Source organism: Podarcis pityusensis, assembly GCF_964106645.2.
Source record: "Podarcis pityusensis genome assembly, chromosome: 7".
In the NCBI taxonomy this organism is placed as follows: Eukaryota; Metazoa; Chordata; class Lepidosauria; order Squamata; family Lacertidae; genus Podarcis; species Podarcis pityusensis.
In genome coordinates this window covers 34,673,167-34,692,618 of record NC_138031.1, presented here as the reverse complement: position 1 = coordinate 34,692,618, position 19,452 = coordinate 34,673,167, and the positions used below count along the sequence as shown (strand labels likewise).

Genomic DNA, 19,452 nt, shown 5'->3' with positions numbered 1-19,452 from the left:
CTCAACAAACCCTATCCCAAGATACTGATGACCCTTTCAGTAGTAGACTAAGGGTTGGTTTAAGCTCCAGTCCCACCCCCAATCCCACGGTCATACAACTTCACTTCAGGTCCCCTGACCATGGTTACTGAAACAAATAGTTTTATAAATTAAATAACCATCTCCCCAAAAGACTGAAATAGACTACACATGCACATGTCTGCGCTGTAAAATGCAGTCAAAGACAAGACTTAAATGTGGGGAGTTGTGTATCCTTTTCTCCAGTTTCAATGCCCTAAATAATTTAGTGCACTAATTCAAAGAGTGGCTGGCTGCACAGTTCCGTCTAGTATGCTGGACAGAAGCCTGTTTGCCTTCAGCTCAGGAATTATTAAAGAGTCCCCTCATTTCTGAATACTGAAGCCCATGGTAAAGCTTTCATCTGTTGGCCAATCTCAACATGCAAAATAAATCTGAGGATCTGGTGCTTGTGAAGTTTGCCTCAGGGGATGGAAATGGAAAAGAAATCCTTTGTGATTCTCCTTTGCAGCTCAGCGCCGTTCACAATAAACTGAGATCACATCTTACATGGTTGTTGACGGCATGGGTAAATGTGCCTTTCTTTTGTTTTCTGTGCAACTGCATTGGTTATTTGATATTTGTGCAAGTGCGCTTGATGGCTTGCGACCTTTCATTGCAGTTCTCCATCATGTTTCCTTATTCCTCACCACCAATGTGAAAACAGAGTGACATGGCCTTTTGACATATCTCTTGACATGAGGGTGTTGTTCTCCTGCTGTGCCTCGTGCCGTGCTGCAATTTGCTACTGGACAGAGAATGTGCATAGAATACAGGGGATCCACTGGAGACCAAACAGTCTCCACCTTTCTGCCAAGTGTGGAGAAGAGCAGGGCATATCTTGCACCAAGCCCTGACTTTGGTCCAAGAATGATGCTCTGGCCACCTCTGTGATATTGCAAATGATCTCCGATGCACCTCTTTGGCTCACATGTTTTTGGTATCCTTCAAAATATTCTTAGACCAAGCAATCAGTTGCATTGCTTCAGAGGTTCCCTTCTCAACTGCAAGTAGCACTGACTGAGAGCACGTAATCTGTTGCCTAGCAATTCCCATAATACATTCTCTTCCCATAGAACAGATGTTAGCATAGCTATATGGATAGTGAAAGCACTGACTGAAGTTTAAGGAGGCAAGGAAACAGAGTCTAACCTCAAGTTAAGTACACATGGGCATTTTTGATTGGCTTTTTAAATCCCTGTCTGCCTTTGTCACAGTATTTTGGGCACTCATCTAACTCCTGTCAGACCCGGCACCACAAAATCTGCAAGATTCCTAATGTTTTGCACTATCTCTCTTGGACCCTCAAATGAAGCATTATTGCTTATTGTATTCATTACTGATCATATAACAATTACATTGGATGATATGCCCATGCATAAATATGAAGTATAAGTACTTTGAACTGATAGCCACACACCAAGCAGCAGCAGCAGAAGAGTTTGGATTTGATATCCCGTTTTATCACTACCCTAAGGAGTCTCAAGGCGGCTAACAATCTCCTTTCCCTTCCTCCCCCACAACAAACACTCTGTGAGGTGAGCATAAGACGCCCCCTATTTTTGGGGAATCCAAATTAAGAAAATGAGGGGAGATTGCCCAGAGTTGCTGAACTTTTTTTAGGGGGGAATCCGGAAAATCGCTCACCTGCCTGACATATGCTGCCACTCGCACACATTGCAAGTCACTCATCATCTGTCCCCTCCAATCGCCCGCAGCGACAGCTAGTCAACACCACCCCTTGCCGCAGCCACCAATAACACGCCCAATAGCTGCAGACAATCTCCGGCTCGCGGCAGCAACCAATCCCACGTCCCCCCTATAGACTATCCATGTATAAGATGACCCCCAATTTTTTACATAACTTTTAAATAGAAAAACATTGTCTTATACATGGAAAAGTACAGTAATTTCTTCAAATTCAAAGTGATCTGCAAGGATTCAAATCCCATACTTACCACACAGCTGAAATTTGGAATAGTCGCATACTTGTAAGAGTAGGGATACAGCAACATCTGGGCATACGCATGAAAGGACAGGTAAGCTTTTATTTGTTTCCGGTGTTTGCGAAGAAAGTGAGCTACAGCCATCACTTCTGGCTCAGATTCAGGGAAAGGACCACAGTATGTGTCGTCGCAGGGGTGGGTGGAAGCCCCTTCCTCTGCGTGTTGAAAAGAAAAAGAAGACCAAATTAAACCCACAACATTTAAATTGGACGCAGGCCAGGAAAACACCCACAGACATTGTGCTGGTGCTGATGGGGCTCTATTTTTATTAAAATAAACTCTCTTGAACAAACAAACACAAAAAGGAATAGAAAGGACCAGTTGGCCAAAACCACTTTGATGCCTGAGGCTAAGGCAGGGCTGACGTTAGGGAGAGTAAGGTAACAGCATCTTTCAGCAAATGCTGCTGGGCAGCAGAAGGAGCTGCTAGAGGACAGAGTGGTGCGAGCCACATGGCTTGTCCTGCACCCCCATAACTATCCTACTGTCCTCAGGTGCACTGGAGGACATTATCCTATTGCCCATGTGGAAAGTAAGATTGAACTGCCATTCTTTCTTTTTTTAATATATAATTTTTTATTAGTTTTTTTAACATATCATTTTCAACAGTAATTAAACGTACTTTTACATCTTATTCAAATTTTTGACTTCCATCAATCCTGTCTGAAAATTTTCAATCTGATCTCTCAGTATACATTTCTTATCTTCCCTATTACATTTCAAACTCATAACCAATATCTCTATCTTTTCCACTTTGTAACACTTCGTATATTTCTCCTTACAAAACTTCTTGTAGTCCTACTAGCGTAATTTGTTGATTACAGTTGCTCTTCAAATAATTCATATACTTCTTCCAATCTTCTGTAAATCTCTGGTCCCGCAGGTTTCGAATCCTTCCTGTCATTTTGTCCAATAGTCCATTAGTCCATAGTCCATTAATTTCGTCTGCCATTCTTCTTTTGTTGGAATTTCTTCCTGTTTCCATTTCTGGGGAACTGCCATTCTAGTGCGTTTCTTCTGTGCATTGAATGGTGGAGGTACCATTCAGGCAGCAAAATATATTGGGCTGGGCAAAGGTGAAATCTATCTATCTATCTATCTATCTATCTATCTATCTATCTATCTATCTATGCTGACTGTTGAATCTCACTTTCAACCCTGGCAAAGGGACAGTGCACCTGAGGTCAACAAGATCACTTAGATGGGTGTGTGTGTTTGTGTGTGTGTGTGTGTGTGTGTGTGTGTGTGTGTGCTGCATGACACAGCAGCTCTGTCCTCCAACACTGAGTTGCACACAGGGTGTTTTTTTTATCTGTTTGGACAAAGGATTTGGCCTAAATCAGAACTTGAAGCCCTTCCACTGCAGCTGTTTAAACTGAAGGCGTTATTTAAACCAGGCTGGATAGTGCCTGAAGCCTTTCTTGTAGTAGCTTCAATACTTCAGAATAGTCATGCCAATTAAAAGAACAGAAATGGATGAAGTTTTTGTTTGTACCAGCATATATGTTACGACTACAGGAGTGCAGATGAAACATCCCCAAAACACTAACCATGGCTTAGTCACAGGGAGGTTTACCAGTTTCTGATCTGTTAATGGTTAGCATGATGTCCTTTATGCTCTTTGTGTAACTGGCTTGGGTTTCACACACAAAAATATATTTTTCCCAGGAATTCTGCATAACAATGAGACCTTGACTGCTGCATTTTTGCTGCCGCAAGGGGCTTATTAAACACTCCTTTTAATAAATACCATTTGCATAAAATGTACTTTAAATAGTAAGGGGATGAGAACCAGCATTGCATGACGATCCTTAAAAATATGAAGTATAATAGGCTATATAATTAGCATAATAACTCAGAAGTAGCTAAATAGCACTTGCATAGTCTGAGGAACTAAGACACGAGAACTTCTCTTCATGGCCATCAGTGAAAAAATGCAAATATTATCTTTGTCTGATCTCAGATGTGGTAGCGAGGGCATGTGGTATACTCTCTGCTAAACAGACAGCCACCAAGTAATCTAACTCAAGAGAATCACCTCCTAATTTCTTATCAAATGCTATAATTCAGTTGTTTTCAAACCTTCTAGCTTGAGGAAAGTATTCGCATATTGTCTGGCTGACTTATGGCTCCTTTGTTGCAGTAGAGACTCCAAGTCTCATATGTGATGGGATTCTCTGATGGGGCCACAAAACCAATTTGCTACTGCCTGAGAACATGGCACAATGCAATATAGCTGCCCAGTCTTCGATTAGACCCAGTCTTCGATTAGATCTTGTAACTACAATTTACAGCAGGGGTCAGCAAACTTTTTCAGGAGGGGGCCAGTCCACTGTCCCTCAGACCTTGTGTGGGGCTGAACTATATTTTTTGGGGGGGAAATGAACCAATTCCTATGTCCCCACAAATAACCCAGAGATGCATTTTAAATAAAAGCACCTGGCAGCTGTTATTGCATGGCCTACCTCAGATGGTTACTTCCTTAAGGTTACAAAGTCAGGAGAGGATTCATTCAGACAGAAATAAAGCAATAATTATTATTTTTAGATGGATTCAACCATTATTTTACAGCATTTATATATGGGATGATTAACCTCAATCTTCTTTTACTAGCTATGATTTGCAGCTGACTCAGGTAAATTGTATACTTAACTTTGGTAGGCTAAGCTGATAGCAGCTGTTCCAATTTCCTATCGAACCAATAGAATCTCTGTGTACTACTCCTCTATCATCACAATTATGAGGAACACAAATATTAAAAGAGAAATGCTAGCTGCCATGCACCTCTATGCTGTTCCTTATATTATTACTATATTATCTAATGTTTTTCATTCAGATAAGGTTTTCAAGTTTAGGTGGGGAAGGATAAAAAGGAATTCAGTAAATGTCAGCTACTGTTGAATGCCAGAGTTACTTGTCACAACAAGACAATAAAAATCCAGGAAATGACAGAATTGCTCTACAAGGTTGTTTCAGAAGATGGTTGAATTGTTCATCTCCCACTGCAGGAGACAATCATTAAAGTGAACTCGATATGTTGTGCTTTCTTGAGATGGATGAAGGAACGAAAACAGAGTGTATGGGTTGAAAAACTTGATAGTGGCTTTCATATTGATGCAAAGAGATGGAACGGTGGATAACCTGTAATGTCCCAACTACATAGGCTGAGAGAGATAGCATTATCTCCTTCTGTCATAAACCCAGAGACTCAGACACAGAGTCTGAGGGCCCAATAGTGCCAATGGAAGAGAACCACCACTAAACTATAACCCCAGCTCCCCTAGCCCCAAGATACCAGAAACCCTGGACCTCAAATCTGGATTTGTGCCAGAGGAGAATTTACCAGCTTCTATGTTGTTGTTGTTTTCCATAAAAATAAAAATAATAATATGTATATTTAAAACCTGGGACGTTTTGCTTTCCAACCATATGATCTACAACTGAGCTTCTCAAAAATAAACAGTCTGGGTGTGTAATAATGTTGCCTATATGTATGTCATTAGTAAAATGAGAGACACAAATGAAACAAATAACTCCATCCCATGTGTACCATAGACTGCAAAGCCAAATCTGGAGATATTTCTACTTGCATTAGAGTAAGGAGTGAGCCACAAGAGGTAAGCGCTGTGTCAAGGTGCTTATGCCAGAAAGGAAGAGAAACAGAGCTGACACAGAAATGTTGCCTTAAAGGAAAAGAAACAGTCTTGCTCATTGAATGCCAAACATGCGCAGAAGAAATGCAAAAACAGGATTCGTGCTCAAAACCTACCTGCCCTCAGGCACCTGTTAAGAATTTCAAGGCCTGGAAACTGGAGATGGAACTAAGACATCTCCATGAGAACACAGAGTGAAGGTTGTTTTTCTGAATAAAAACAGGTCAAGATAATACAAACTATGACTTCCCTGTTCAGGTTTTTTTTTTTGTCTCTTTGAGAGAGGCAATGTAAGATGACAAATGTTCATGGGATTCGGAGCAAAGGACTTTCAAGCTCTAATTCTGTCATAGATGTTGGCTTGCATTGTATCCTTGGGCAAATATGCAGCAGTTCTATGTCTCCATTTTACTTCTGAAAAATCACTGACATCAAAAAAGGACTGTTCTAAGAATCAGCTATCTATAGGACGGCACATTTGGGGGAGGGGGGGAGGATGCACATGGGAGTGCCATCTGAGCAGAGCAAGCACGGACGTGTATATTGATGTGAAAGGTAAAAACTAACTGAAATGAGGGGTGAATTCCCACCTGGGTTGAACACATTTGATGTAACAACAAGCAATATATAGATAAGAGAGCCAACCAGATGCAAATCTGTTCTTCATGTCTTCAAAAAAAGGCAACTGAGTTTCAGAATTAAAGAATTTACTCACTTCATTCTCTTCTGTTTTGTTGTGCAACAGGGGATTAAAGGAATGAAGGAGACCAGAGGCACTGGCATAGATTCACTAGGCAACCGTGAGGCAGACTCTCAGTTTCTTTAGGCTATAATATGAACTAATTAAGTATAAATTAATTAGAATGGGCCTAAGATGTGGAGCTGTGAATCAGGAAGTTCCTGCTTTGAATCTCATCTCTCGTTTTGAACACAGCAGGTAGCCATTGGCAATCTACTCTAGCTCTTGGCTTCAACCTTCCCATCTGCAATATGGAAGGTAATAGCAATAGTGACTTGACTTTACAGGGATGTTGTATGTATTACAGCTAAATAATAAACGTTAACCACTTTGAACACTTGAAAGCGCTATACAAATGGTAAGGTAATAAATTTTATTATAATTTTTATTAATTGCATACACGGGCTGCTGATTAGTCATGTACCATGCTTTTTTTCTGGGGGGACGCAGGCGTATGCATACCCCTAAACATTTTGTGAATCTAGGTTTGGCCTCATTGAGGGGCAGTATTTCAATATGAGTAGGAAAATGAGTTTTCCCAGTAGTGATGTATGGAAGTGAGAGCTGGACCATAAAGAAGGCTGATCGCTGAAGAATTGATGCTTTTGAATTATGGTGCTGGAGGAGACTCTTGAGAGTCCCATGGACTGCAAGAAGATCAAACCTATCCATTCTTAAGGAAATCAGCCCTAAGTGCTGACTGGAAGGACAGATCCTGAAGCTGAGACTCCAATACTTTGGCCACCTCATGAGAAGACTCCCTGGAAAAGACCCTGATGTTGGGAAAGATGGAGGGCACAAGGAGAAGGGGACGACAGAGGACAAGATGGTTGGATAGTGTTCTTGAAGCTACCAGCATGAGTTTGACTAAACTGTGGGAGGCAGTGGAAGACAGAAGTGCCTGGCGTGCTCTGGTCCATGGGGTCACGAAGAGTCGGACACAACAACAGGAAAATGAGAGTACCCCTAAACATTTTTTTAGGGAAAAAAGCACTGGTCACATCAATTATTTGAAACCCACAAAACTTTGTAGTTCTCTAGTGGGTTATTATGCCTACATCTAGTCCCATATTGAGGCCTACAGTGCTAAACTGCAAAGTCCGATGGCATATCCCCCAACATTCCTCAAATAAAAATAGGGACATTCTATCCTGCATCAGTGCCCCTTCCCACACCCGCCATATACGCACACTGCCAATGGAATACGGGGGGAAAGGGCGGGGCTGACTGAGCTGCCCCAGTGGGACTTGCATTTAAGCATGGATATAATTCTAGGCCAGGGATTGTTGCTTCTTTCTTTCTGCTTGCACCAGGTGAGGAGTGAAGTGTGATTGATCTCTGTGTTTATAGTGAAACTGTTAACCATGGTTTGATTTGCTTCGCAACCTGGACCATATCCAATAAAAATTTGCAGTGCACTTTAATATCCTAGATAATAAAATTGCTCCATAGCTTGCCAATTCAAATACAGGCGAATTCTAGACTTACCACACCATTTCACCTTCCAGTTACGATTGGCATCTACGCCATGACAACGGAATCTTGAATTCTTTGATCTTGTTTTTCTCCAAAATCGATCCTATCCATAATTGTTTAGAACATGGAAAGACAACATATATATTGGTAAAAAAATCATCATGTGCATATTAACAAATTCTTGTAAAGATACTTCATGAACTCCCTCCCCAAACACATATTTTGAAACACAGGCGGCTCTTAACTTATGCTGGGGTTAAGTTCCAGGGATAGTCCGTAAAGCCAGAACTGTGTATAGTCAAAACACATTAGGTTCAATGGTGGGTGGGATTGCCAAAGTCCTTGTTCCTGGATGTCCGCTATCTTCCTTATTTTTTACTTTGACCAAGTGCATAAAGCTGAATGTGCACGAGTTAAATGCAAGCATGTTGCAAATTACCTGTCCTTGACTGCATTCGTAGAATCACAGAATTGTAGAGTTGGAAGGGATCCCTAGGGGTCATCTAGTACAACCCCCTGCGATGTAGAAATCTCAACATGCAGTCCCCCATTCAATTTTAAACCATTCCAGATCCTACAATGTGCTAGCAGTTTTACTGCTGCTCTACAAGGAGGATATCAGTAAAAATATATACTGAATTCTAACTCTACTAATACCTTAATGCTGGAAACATGACTTACCTGGGTCCAGCTAAAATGGTATCCATCCACATTAAAAATAGGCATGATGTAGAAATACAGTTGATTTAACATTCTTCTCATGGCTGGGTCACTTTGATAGGTCTGGAGAGCCTATGAATGGGCAAAAGAATAATCAAAGTAATGTTTGTAATCAAAAACCCATAGGAACCACCCTGAACCCTTCATTCATATATATATATATATATATATATATATATATTCAGCTTCGGGGGGGACGGGACACACGAAGTAATAATCAGAACTGCAGAGCAGGACTAGAAACATAAGGCATCCTAGAGCTCAGATAGATTTTGGTGCTCAAGCAAAGTTCTACTAAGACAGGCATCCACAAACTAGGATAATGCCATTAAAAAGAAACTCTACTTCTTTGTTGCCAAAGTTCCACTATTCTGGAATGGCGTAAAAAAAACCACCATTCCAGTGCCATTAATCTAGTTCCTGTCTTCAGATATTATTGGGCAACATGGAACCAGATGACCTGGAAGCAGCTCCCACTCCAGCCTGAGTCAGGCCTAAGTCAACAAATAAAATAGTAAGTAGATAGAGATTTAAGAGCACAGCTAACAATCTGCAGATAACTAGGTCTACTACTGCAGCCTACAGGGTCTGAGCACTACTATGATCCATGGATGCTGAACTGATTCATTATGGCATACAGAAGTATATTTGCCTCGCAACAATTCATATTTGCAAGTAAAATACATGGAAGAGCATTAAAACTTAATGGATTCTGGGATGTCTATGCCCCACTGATTAATAATTTCACAGCAGTCTGGTGATGGTTGTTTGAAAATTCCTTCATGCAGGAGCTTCTACTGTGAAGCCCATCTCCCCCTCACCCCCCAAAATCAGGTTTATAAAACTTCATTTATGTCCATGAATGTTTTTCATTCAGAATTAAATTCAGTTGCCATGTCCCATAATGATTGCATGTGAAACTGAAAACAATATATAACTGAATTTAAAAAAACAAAACTGTTTTAATCGTAAAAAGCCCATAGCATCACTTGTTACATAAGGGAACTGATTAGGTTCGTACTTTCTGCAGCAAGGTTAGAGATATTGGTATATTTGTGGTACTGGAAATTATGGAATATTGCACTCTCAGAGAGACTGACACAGCAACTTGGCTCATCCAAAGGAAATGCCGAGGAGGACAATTTTTATAAAATGCAATATAGCTTTTAGCTGCCAGAAACAGCGTTCAAATGACATCTCCAGCACAGTGGTGCAGCTAGATAACATTAGACCCTAGATTTAGGCCACATTCCCACCATACATATAAAGCTCTATGGTAGCACTTTAGCAGTCATGGCTTCCCCCAAGAATTCTGGGAGCTGTAGTATGTTAAGGGTGCTGAGAGTTGTTAGAAGATCCCCTATTCCCCTCACAGAACAACAGTTCCCAGAACTCCCTGGGAAGAGAGATCGGCACTTGAACTACTCTGAGAATGTGATGGGTGATGGGAGTTGTAGTCCCATAACAGCCGGAGGGCCAAAGGTTAGCCACTCTTGCTGTACACCTTCCAGTTATGCTATATTTATTCTCCTCCTGTATTCCTTGTATTGTTTTGAAGTAGATAAACACACAATGTCATGGCAAAGATTTGGAAACTGCCATAGTTATTTGCAAAAGCATGTATGGCATGCCTCACTGTGGCAACAGCAGGTAGTGCACCCTATCTTTTAAATGAATGCTTAGCAAGCTAATCATTGCTGAACATATTTCATATTTATTACAGTTTTATCTCCTCCCTTTCTCCAAGGAAGTGAGAAGGTGTGCAAGGCTCCCTATCCCAAACCATTTTATCCTGTCAATAACCCTGTGAGGTAAGGTTAAGCTGCAAGACAATGACTGAGCCATGGCCATTTGGTGAGCATTATAGCTGAGTAGAGGGGATGTGGGTGGCGCTGTGGGTTAAACCAGAGCCTAGGACTTGCTGATCAGAAGGTCGGCAGTTCGAATCCCCGCGATGGGTGAGCTCCCGTTGCTCGGTCCCTGCTCCTGCCAACCTAGCAGTTAGAAATGTCGAAGTGCAAGTAGATAAATAGGTACCACTCCGGCAGGAAGGTAAACGGCGTTTCCGTGCGCTGCTCTGGTTCGCCAGAAGCGGCTTAGTCATGCTGGCCACATGACCCGGAAGCTGTATGCCGGCTCCCTCGGCCAATAAAGCGAGATGAGCGTCGCAACCCCAGAGTCGGTCACGACTGGACCTAATGGTCAGGGGTCCCTTTACCTTTATAGCTGAGTAGAAATTTGAACCATGGTCTTCCTAACCCTAGTTCAGCTGTCCAACCATCACATACATCTCAAAAGGACTGGAAAATTCGCCACATATCAGTGCATAGAGAGCAACATGTAAGAGCTACATCACTGTGCGCAGGGGTGTAGCTAGCTGCTCTGGCACCAGGAGCGGCAGGGGTGGGGTTAGCCACCCACAGGGGCGCCGCGGCAATCCGCCCAGGGGATGGCGCAGCGAGCTGCCCACAGAGTCCGCCGGGCAGACGCAAGCAAGCCCCATGCTGCTGTTTCGGGCAGCGTGGGGCCCCGAGCCACCACTTCACTCCCAGGAGAGACACGTGGCTCATGCGCACTGCAAGCCAGGCCCCGCGGTAAGTGCCAAACCCCGCTGTGTGCCATTCTGTCACCCCCCTCAAGGATGACACCCGGGTGGCCCACACCCCCGTCCTACGCCCCTGACTGTGTGTGCAGTACACAGCACGAGCAAAAAGAGTGCACTGAACCAAGATGGCAAGAAAGCAAATAGCTCCAGGTGACCCAAGTAAGTGAGCTAGGCGATGTCTTTACTCCCTTCAAGGGTAACTGGCAAACTGCATTTAAAACAGTACCTTGTGTTAGATTTACCACCGAGCAAAAACTACCCACCAAATATTCCCCAAATACAGTGGTACCTTGGGTTAAGTACTTAATTCGTTCCGGAGGTCCGTTCTTAACCTGAAACTGTTCTTAACCTGAAGCACCACTTTAGCTAATGGGCCTCCCCCGCTGCTGCTGCGCCGCCGGAGCACAATTTCTGTTCTCATCCTGAAGCAAAGTTCTTAACCCGAGGTAATATTTTTGGGTTAGCGGAGTCTGTAACCTGAAGCGTATGTAACCCGAGGTACCACTGTACATTTTTATACTCCCCACTGGCAGGGGAATCTGCAAAACTTGTACACCCCCAAACCTCTGCTGGAGGGATCTCTCTTCTGGATCAAATGCCTTCTGTGGTCAGAAAGAGTTTCTGTCCACGGAAGGCAAAATCTGGATCCAGTGCAGAATGGTTTTCTCGTGCAGCTTAGAGAAATAAAATTTCTGGATATGGTGATGTCATTGGAAAGCGCCTCTGTTCACAGAATAATTGCACTCATGGTTGGACCCCTTCCATGAACACAACTCTCATTCTGTGAATGGGAACCATTTGATGGTGGTGTAGGGAGTTATTTATTGGATTTCTTACCCATCCTTTACCATAAAGTCTCAGAATAGGTTGAAACAATATAATAATACAAGACTAAAACAAGGTAAAACAATGGAAAACCTTATAAACTGAAGCAGGCTAAAGGTCAAACCAAATCAAATAAATGTATGCCAGTCTGGTATGATTTCATTACTTAATGGTAACAAGAAAGACAATAACAGAGAGCCCTGATACAACAGTCCTCCATCTGGTATTCTTAATCAGTGCTTGTATATATTACTGATAGACTGCAACCTCTCATTATTTGCCTGCAGTATTGTTGTATGTTTCTTGTTGTAGGGTCACGGAGATTATTTAAATTAAATTAAATTTACAATTAGAAAAATAAGAGCAAACATGTTGGATGCTGCACTTTGAGGAGATTTCACCCCTCCCATACACAAGAATCTCCTGATCATCTCCTGATGGTCTCTGCTGACTCTCCAGAGAGAGGAGGCGTGTCCTGCCTATCTACTTTTTCTGCCCAGCAACATATCTGTGTGTGTGAGAGAGAGTCAGTCAGTCAGTGTATCGGAGAGAGTGAGAGTGTTAGAGATCCTAGAGATAAGATTGCTGCTAAGAGCAGCTGCAGACTCTCAGTGTAGCATTGATTTATGCTTAGAATATTCAGCTCTGTATATAGCTTTGTATCATAGTTGTAGTTATAGAATAAAAGGAAGATATTTTACAGAGCTGCTCTCCAAGTGGTTTATACTCTGCAAGACTCTGCAAAACTCTGCTGCGCAACGACTGTATTATTGAGACAGTGAATCCGGTGCTCTCAGCTCTAAGCTGTGAGTCCACAGCACTGTGACCTGTTCCTGTGGGAAAAGGAGGTCTCTGGCGGTGCTACCCAGCTCGCCTAGCCCAGTCGGGGTTGAGGTACATGAGTCCAGTCGGCGCACTGGCTCTAGGGCGATGCTGACATCGGTTATGGGCCCAGTCGTTGTTCCAGTCGTTGTTCCAGTCGTCTGACCTGGCGTTGTTCCAGTCATCCCAGGCGTCCCAGGCGTCCCAGTCGCCAGAGGTTTCTGTTGCTGATTGCTGGACGGTGGAACGGACGCTGCATGCTGGACTGATTTGCGGTGCCCAGAAGCAGAGCTGTTTTGGAGCAGAGTGTTCAAGCTGCCGCTGTTGCTCTTGCTGCTGCTTGATTTATGGAGGTATGTTGCTGACTGCCAAAGGAAGAAGATAGCATCCCTGTTTGCCTGTTAATTGCGCTCTGAGTGGGAGAGAGAGTGGCTGAGGGAGTCAAGGCTTTATCTGTGTTGCACGAGGGAAGTGTCTTGCTCTAAGTAATAGCAGACATGGCCTGCGCACATTCTGGCCAGATGGCTCTGTCCTTTCCTCTCTTCACGCCTGAAACCTATGCAGTTTGGCAAGTAAAGATGAAAGCGCTTTTACAGAGGGAGAAGCTATTTCACACGATAGAAGATGACCCTCCAGATAAGGATGATGATGATTGGGCTGAGTGGCATGCTGCAGATATGAAAGCCCGAGGGACAATTATTTTGAGTGTTTCAGACCACTTGCTGGTGAACTTAGAGGGTCAAGAGACTGCACAAGCTGTTTGGCATAAGTTGAGAGATATGCATCTTAGACAAAATGCTGGTTCCAGTGTGATTTTCTTTAAGAAGCTGTGCAGGCTGCAGTTGGAGAAAGGTGGTGATTTGCCTAGCCATCTATCTCAATTAAAGCGTCTCAGACAGGACCTTGTTCAGCGAGACCTGGCTATTTCAGAGGCTGTGTTTGCAATGCTGATGATCAATAGCCTAGATGAGTCTTATGATGGAGTGGCTGCCCAGATTTCCACAATGCCTTCTGACCGGCTAACAGAAGATTATGTGTCTAGCGTGCTCCTGAATGAATGGGATCGCAGACAGGCTGTTAGAGAAAGCCGGGACAATGGTGCTGTTAAAAATATGCTTGAAAATGTGCCTGAGTCTTCAGCAGGGGAAAGTGAAAGTGAAACTGCTGCTGTTAAAGCTTTGAAATTGAAGCGGTGCTTTTCGTGTGGAGCACAAGGCCATTTGAGTTTCCAGTGTAAGAAGTCTTCAAAGAAGAAGGGAAACTTCAGAGGCAGAGGGGGAGGAGGAAGAAATCCCCAAGCACCTGCTACTTCAAAGGCTTTGATCTCTCGCTGTTCCAGTCAACGTGGGCAGAGTTTCTTCGTGGTCGACTCTGGTTGTTCAAACCACGTGGCCAAAGATAAGAATCTCTTTGTTCAGCTTGAGAAGCAAGAGAAAGAAATTCATCAAGCAGATGGGACAGTTCTCACGAGTGTGGCTCAGGGAACTGTGTTCTTAAAGAGCCTGAATGCAACTATTAAGAATGTCCTGTATGCACCTGATAGTCAGGACAATTTGTTGAGTGTTTCCCAGCTTGATCGTCAAGGGTTTAAGGTGGTGTTTGCTAAATCTCGCTGTGAAATTCTTAGAGATGGCAAGCTCATTTTGTATGCAAAATGTGTAAATGGATTGTACCAATTGCCTTTTGTTTCAGGTACAGGCACTGCAGAAGCAACTAAGAAAGAGTGTTGCAATTTATCTGTGGATAAGAATGAGAAGTTGCATGACCAATGTATTCATTATTACCATCGCGTTTATGGTCATTTGAATTTCCAGGCTGTGGCAAAAATGCCTGATATGGTTCAGGGTATGAAGTTGAAAGAATGTCCCTACCACATGAAATGTGTTTCTTGTGCTGAGAGTAAGGCAAGGCAAGCTCCCAAAGGTACAGAGTCTGGGAGAGAGGCCAAGAAACCATATGAAGTCATTCATGCAGACTTAGTGGGGCCTCTAGCGCTCTCTAGAGGCAATTCAAGGTTTTTCATGGTTCTGATAGACTCCTATTCGAAATATGTTTGGGTCTATATGCTGCAGAAAAAGGCTGAAGCCTTTACCAAGTTTCGCCAGTTTTATAAATGGCTCAGAAATGTACATAATGAGAATGTACGTTTTCTTTTCACAGACAAGGGTGGAGAGTTTTGTTCAGAAGAGTTTGAGAGTTTTCTTTCTGAACAGGGCATTGAGCATAGGACGGCCACGCCCAGATCACCCTGGCAGAATGGTTTATGTGAGAGAGTAAACCAGACCCTGCAGCAAGGAATCAGAACGCTGTTACATGATTCGGGGCTACCCAATCCTTTTTGGGCCGAAGCTCTTTCGTTTTTCTGTCATGTGTATAACAGGAGATACCAGTCTAGTGTAAATTGCACCCCATATGAGATGCTTCATGGAAGAAAGCCATGTGTAAAGCATTTTAAAATTTTTGGTTCGGAGGTTTGGGTGCACACCTCGCAGGGTGACAAACTGAGCAAGCGTGGAGAACATGGTGTTTTCCTAGGATATGAGAAAGGGTCTTATCGTGTTCTGATCACAGACACGAAAACCATAAGGCTGACCAGGAGTATTGATGACAATCAACAATGGGACAGAGTTGGCGTTTTTCAGTGCCATCCCATTTGTGATGATGGTGCAAAAGGGGCAAAGAAAGTTAAGAGGGAGGCAAGTGTTATTGGTGATGATAATCCTGATGCCAATGTAGTTCCAGATGATGGCACAGATTATCAGAGCCCAAAAGCCTCAGGTGAGTCTGACGCTGACTCAGACTTAGCAGCTTCATATACTTTAGCTCCCCATTCTCCCAAAGAGGAGGAAGCACCAGAACAAGAGAATCAGAGAGTTTTGCGCAGATCCGAGAGAACAACCAAGGGTGTACCACCGAAAAGGTTTTCTGAAGAGTTTGCAAAGACTGCGGTCATGAGCAACTCTGGTGGGGTTTTCAAACCTAGCATGAAGTGTGCTGAGAGTAGTAGCACAAAACGCTTTATTTATTTCCTTACCTGATATTTGAAGGAAAGCGTGTATTTGAGTTCTGAAAAATGGTTTGTTCAAATCTGCCTAATTAGAAATGTCAATTTGTATTTGAAAGGAAGAAATGTGTGTGAAGATTTTTCCAGAAGCTGCTTATTCAATGGTATTGTAAAAGTGTTATATGCCGGGAAAAGAGATACCTGCAGATATGTTAACCAAGGTTGTAAGCAGAGAACAACTTTTGGAGTGTATGTGTAAATTGCAGTTATGTTAAAGATTCTTGAAATGGTCGGATGAAATGGGGGAGGATGAGGAGATTTCACCCCTCCCATACACAAGAATCTCCTGATCATCTCCTGATGGTCTCTGCTGACTCTCCAGAGAGAGGAGGCGTGTCCTGCCTATCTACTTTTTCTGCCCAGCAACATATCTGTGTGTGTGTGAGAGAGTCAGTCAGTCAGTGTATCGGAGAGAGTGAGAGTGTTAGAGATCCTAGAGATAAGATTGCTGCTAAGAGCAGCTGCAGACTCTCAGTGTAGCATTGATTTATGCTTAGAATATTCAGCTCTGTATATAGCTTTGTATCATAGTTGTAGTTATAGAATAAAAGGAAGATATTTTACAGAGCTGCTCTCCAAGTGGTTTATACTCTGCAAGACTCTGCAAAACTCTGCTGCGCAACGACTGTATTATTGAGACAGTGAATCCGGTGCTCTCAGCTCTAAGCTGTGAGTCCACAGCACTGTGACCTGTTCCTGTGGGAAAAGGAGGTCTCTGGCGGTGCTACCCAGCTCGCCTAGCCCAGTCGGGGTTGAGGTACATGAGTCCAGTCGGCGCACTGGCTCTAGGGCGATGCTGACACACTTCATGTCCCCGCTCAGACATTCATCTATCCCTGACACCGAGTTTAAATAAATCAGAATATGCTTCAAACAAAAGTGGCAGATGCTGCTGAAATCTCTACATTTCATGTAGTGCCCAAATCAGACTTATCCACAGACTAAGGAAGAACAAGTTCACGCTGTTGGCTGCATGGTGAAAGCTCATGACAACTGTCCAGGCTGCCGTTCAGACAAACAGCAGATTTTCTTCCTGACTTGTGTTGATCTTGTCAGATTCTCTGAACATAAATGAGTCAGGTCCTAAATCAAGAAATCAGCTAGTCACAATGGCAGTGGAGTTATTCACTGGGATGTACCAGGGCGCTTCATCCTTATCTATGCAGGAAACGGCTGATAGCAGATTAAGCTGCATTATGGGTGCTAGCAATATTGTCAAAGGTTAAGGTTTGAGAGCACCCTAGCCTCAGCTTGCTTCTGACAGATGCGGCTACCTTCACCCTAGTTAACCATTACAAATAAGTTCCAGATACAAAGGCAGCAAACTGAATGCGCCGGACTTACAATTTCCTAATTCCAAAATACAACAGGGGAATTGATCCTTACTTCTTTCACAAACCACTGGCAAAATGCTGGTCCAATCCATTCTCTTGCATGGATTCCACAGTCTATCCAGACAGCTTTCTTGTAAAGGCGTGATCTTTTGCCTAGCTGCAATAGTAAATGTGCAAAAGTGAGGAGAAAACAAAACCAAAAAACACAGGCCAGCGTCCAAACTACTACTTGTGTCAAACCCTTGTGTGGAATTGTTTCCTTTTTTCCTTTTTCTTTAAACAGCTGAGCACCATAAACTGCTTTTGATAGTTCCAAAAGAACTTAACTTTGCAGCGCAGGGGGAAGCAGCAAGAGGAGAAACAAGCTTAAATCTCCTACTGGACTCATGGAAATAGTTTAACAATTCTTTGGCTCCTGGCTCTACTATCTTACAAAATAAAATTTGATGGTATGTTTTCCCCTCCTTCTGAACACTTTCAAAAGATGTTCCTATGTTCCTAGGTAGAATTTCCTTGGCCATTCATGTTTATTGTTGTGAGTTTAGTGGGTTGGGTAGGCTGTATGCCTGATTCAATAGGTATTTGAGTTCCTGGATTCAACAGGGACTCAATTACACCCGCACATTTTCAATCCTGAACCTCTCAGGAGGAACCCTTTTTGTACTTCGGTTGTATATATGCATGTGCAAATAAACCATATATCATAAAGACACTACAGTCTCCGCCATCACTCATTCCAAGGAAACCGAACTCTGGGTTAGCACATGAAAGCACTGCAATTTTGCACCACTCAAAGATTGGGGTGTCCCTACAGCATTATATGCCAATAACTTCACAAACATTTTATCAATTTTATTTTACCTTTAGCACAAAAAGTGGTCTTCCTTCATATGACTTGCCAACACAGAACATGTGGACAAGATCTGAATGAGTTTTGTTCAGGTGATACATCCAACTCTGAATCTGAAAAAGCAAAAATAAAAAGAGACAAGATGCATCTTTTTAATTTGAATCATTTTCCTTATCATATATTAAGGTTACCTGACGTCCCCATTTCCCAGGAAGTCCCTGGATTTACAAATCAGCCCCCATACAAAATCCATTGAAGTTGAAAAGTGTCCTCAGATTCAATGAAAAAACTATCTGGTAAACTTATCATATATGAAAATGAAAAACCAGCACAATATTGCAAAGGCTAGGAATCCCTTAAAGTGTTTTCAATGCGTATTATAGAGTTTCCTAGTTTGCATATTTTTAAAGGTTATTTAAAAGGTTCTAGAAATAACACAAGTTTGCTAATTCCCCCAGGACATGCACTTGCAAATACATGGGATACCATTTTAATGTTACCTACTTCCTCCAGTGAATGATATATTTCATAGCTGTATCCTGGTAATGATCTACGATTCCTGGATGATCCCAAACCACTATGCTTTTCTACTGCTTTTTGCAGATCAGATATGAGGACGCTGTGTCAAAAGAAAGCAAAATGAATAAATGCAGACCAAGCAAGAAAGGGCATAGAAAAACGCAGGAAAATAACACTGTTACGGTAAGCTGAAGTAACATAGATTGAAACACGTCGAGGAACTATTTGTGTCACTGTCATAAGCCTGCCTAAATTGGTTGTGATAGAATTCTGGTATACTGTAATGTGCTGTCAAACAAGCTAGTTGTTTTGAAATATAACAGTACTTTGAAAAAAGCTGAGAAGTGTTTTTTTTAAGGGAATCACAGAGCATGATGTAAACTAATTAGCCAGTATTGAAGTTTAAATGAAAAACTTAGTATCTTCCACATTTTTGCTAGATCCTGATTACATTCAGACTTCTAAGAAGGGTTACTGTGAAACTGAAAGAAGATTAATCTCTTTTTACAATCTGGAATATGTTAATCTTTGAACCTTAAAATGCAAGTGGATCTGGGCTCAGCCATTTGTTGCATTAGCTTCTCTACTCAGCTTTGCCTAAACCTTGTCAGCTTTCCCATGGGCAATGGCCGAGGACTTGTGCAAGAGGGCTTTGCCCCCTCTCCTCTCATCATGGGCCTCCTGCACCCCCAAACTGGCCGGGAGAACTCCCATAAGGTGTATGAGGAGAGGGAAGATTGTTCTGATATGCTTGTGCACACAGAACATTTGTAGTATCACAA

The 19,452-nt window shown here is 42.6% G+C and overlaps 1 protein-coding gene across 5 annotated transcripts in view; it reads right to left on the bottom strand.

Annotated features, from left to right (window-relative positions):
• Window positions 1-19,452, bottom strand: part of CPA6 (carboxypeptidase A6) — a 396,768-nt gene that overhangs the window by 9,328 nt on the left and 367,988 nt on the right. For all 5 annotated transcript variants that reach the window (XM_081013425.1, XM_081013427.1, XM_081013426.1 and 2 more), the window contains 6 exons: window positions 18,656-18,770; window positions 18,163-18,264; window positions 17,354-17,458; window positions 8,613-8,723; window positions 7,944-8,034; window positions 2,016-2,218 (listed from right to left, as the gene is read on the bottom strand). In XM_081013425.1, coding sequence (XP_080869551.1) covers window positions 2,016-2,218; window positions 7,944-8,034; window positions 8,613-8,723; window positions 17,354-17,458; window positions 18,163-18,264; window positions 18,656-18,770 — 727 coding nt within the window. The remainder of the gene's footprint in view (window positions 1-2,015; window positions 2,219-7,943; window positions 8,035-8,612; window positions 8,724-17,353; window positions 17,459-18,162; window positions 18,265-18,655; window positions 18,771-19,452) is intronic.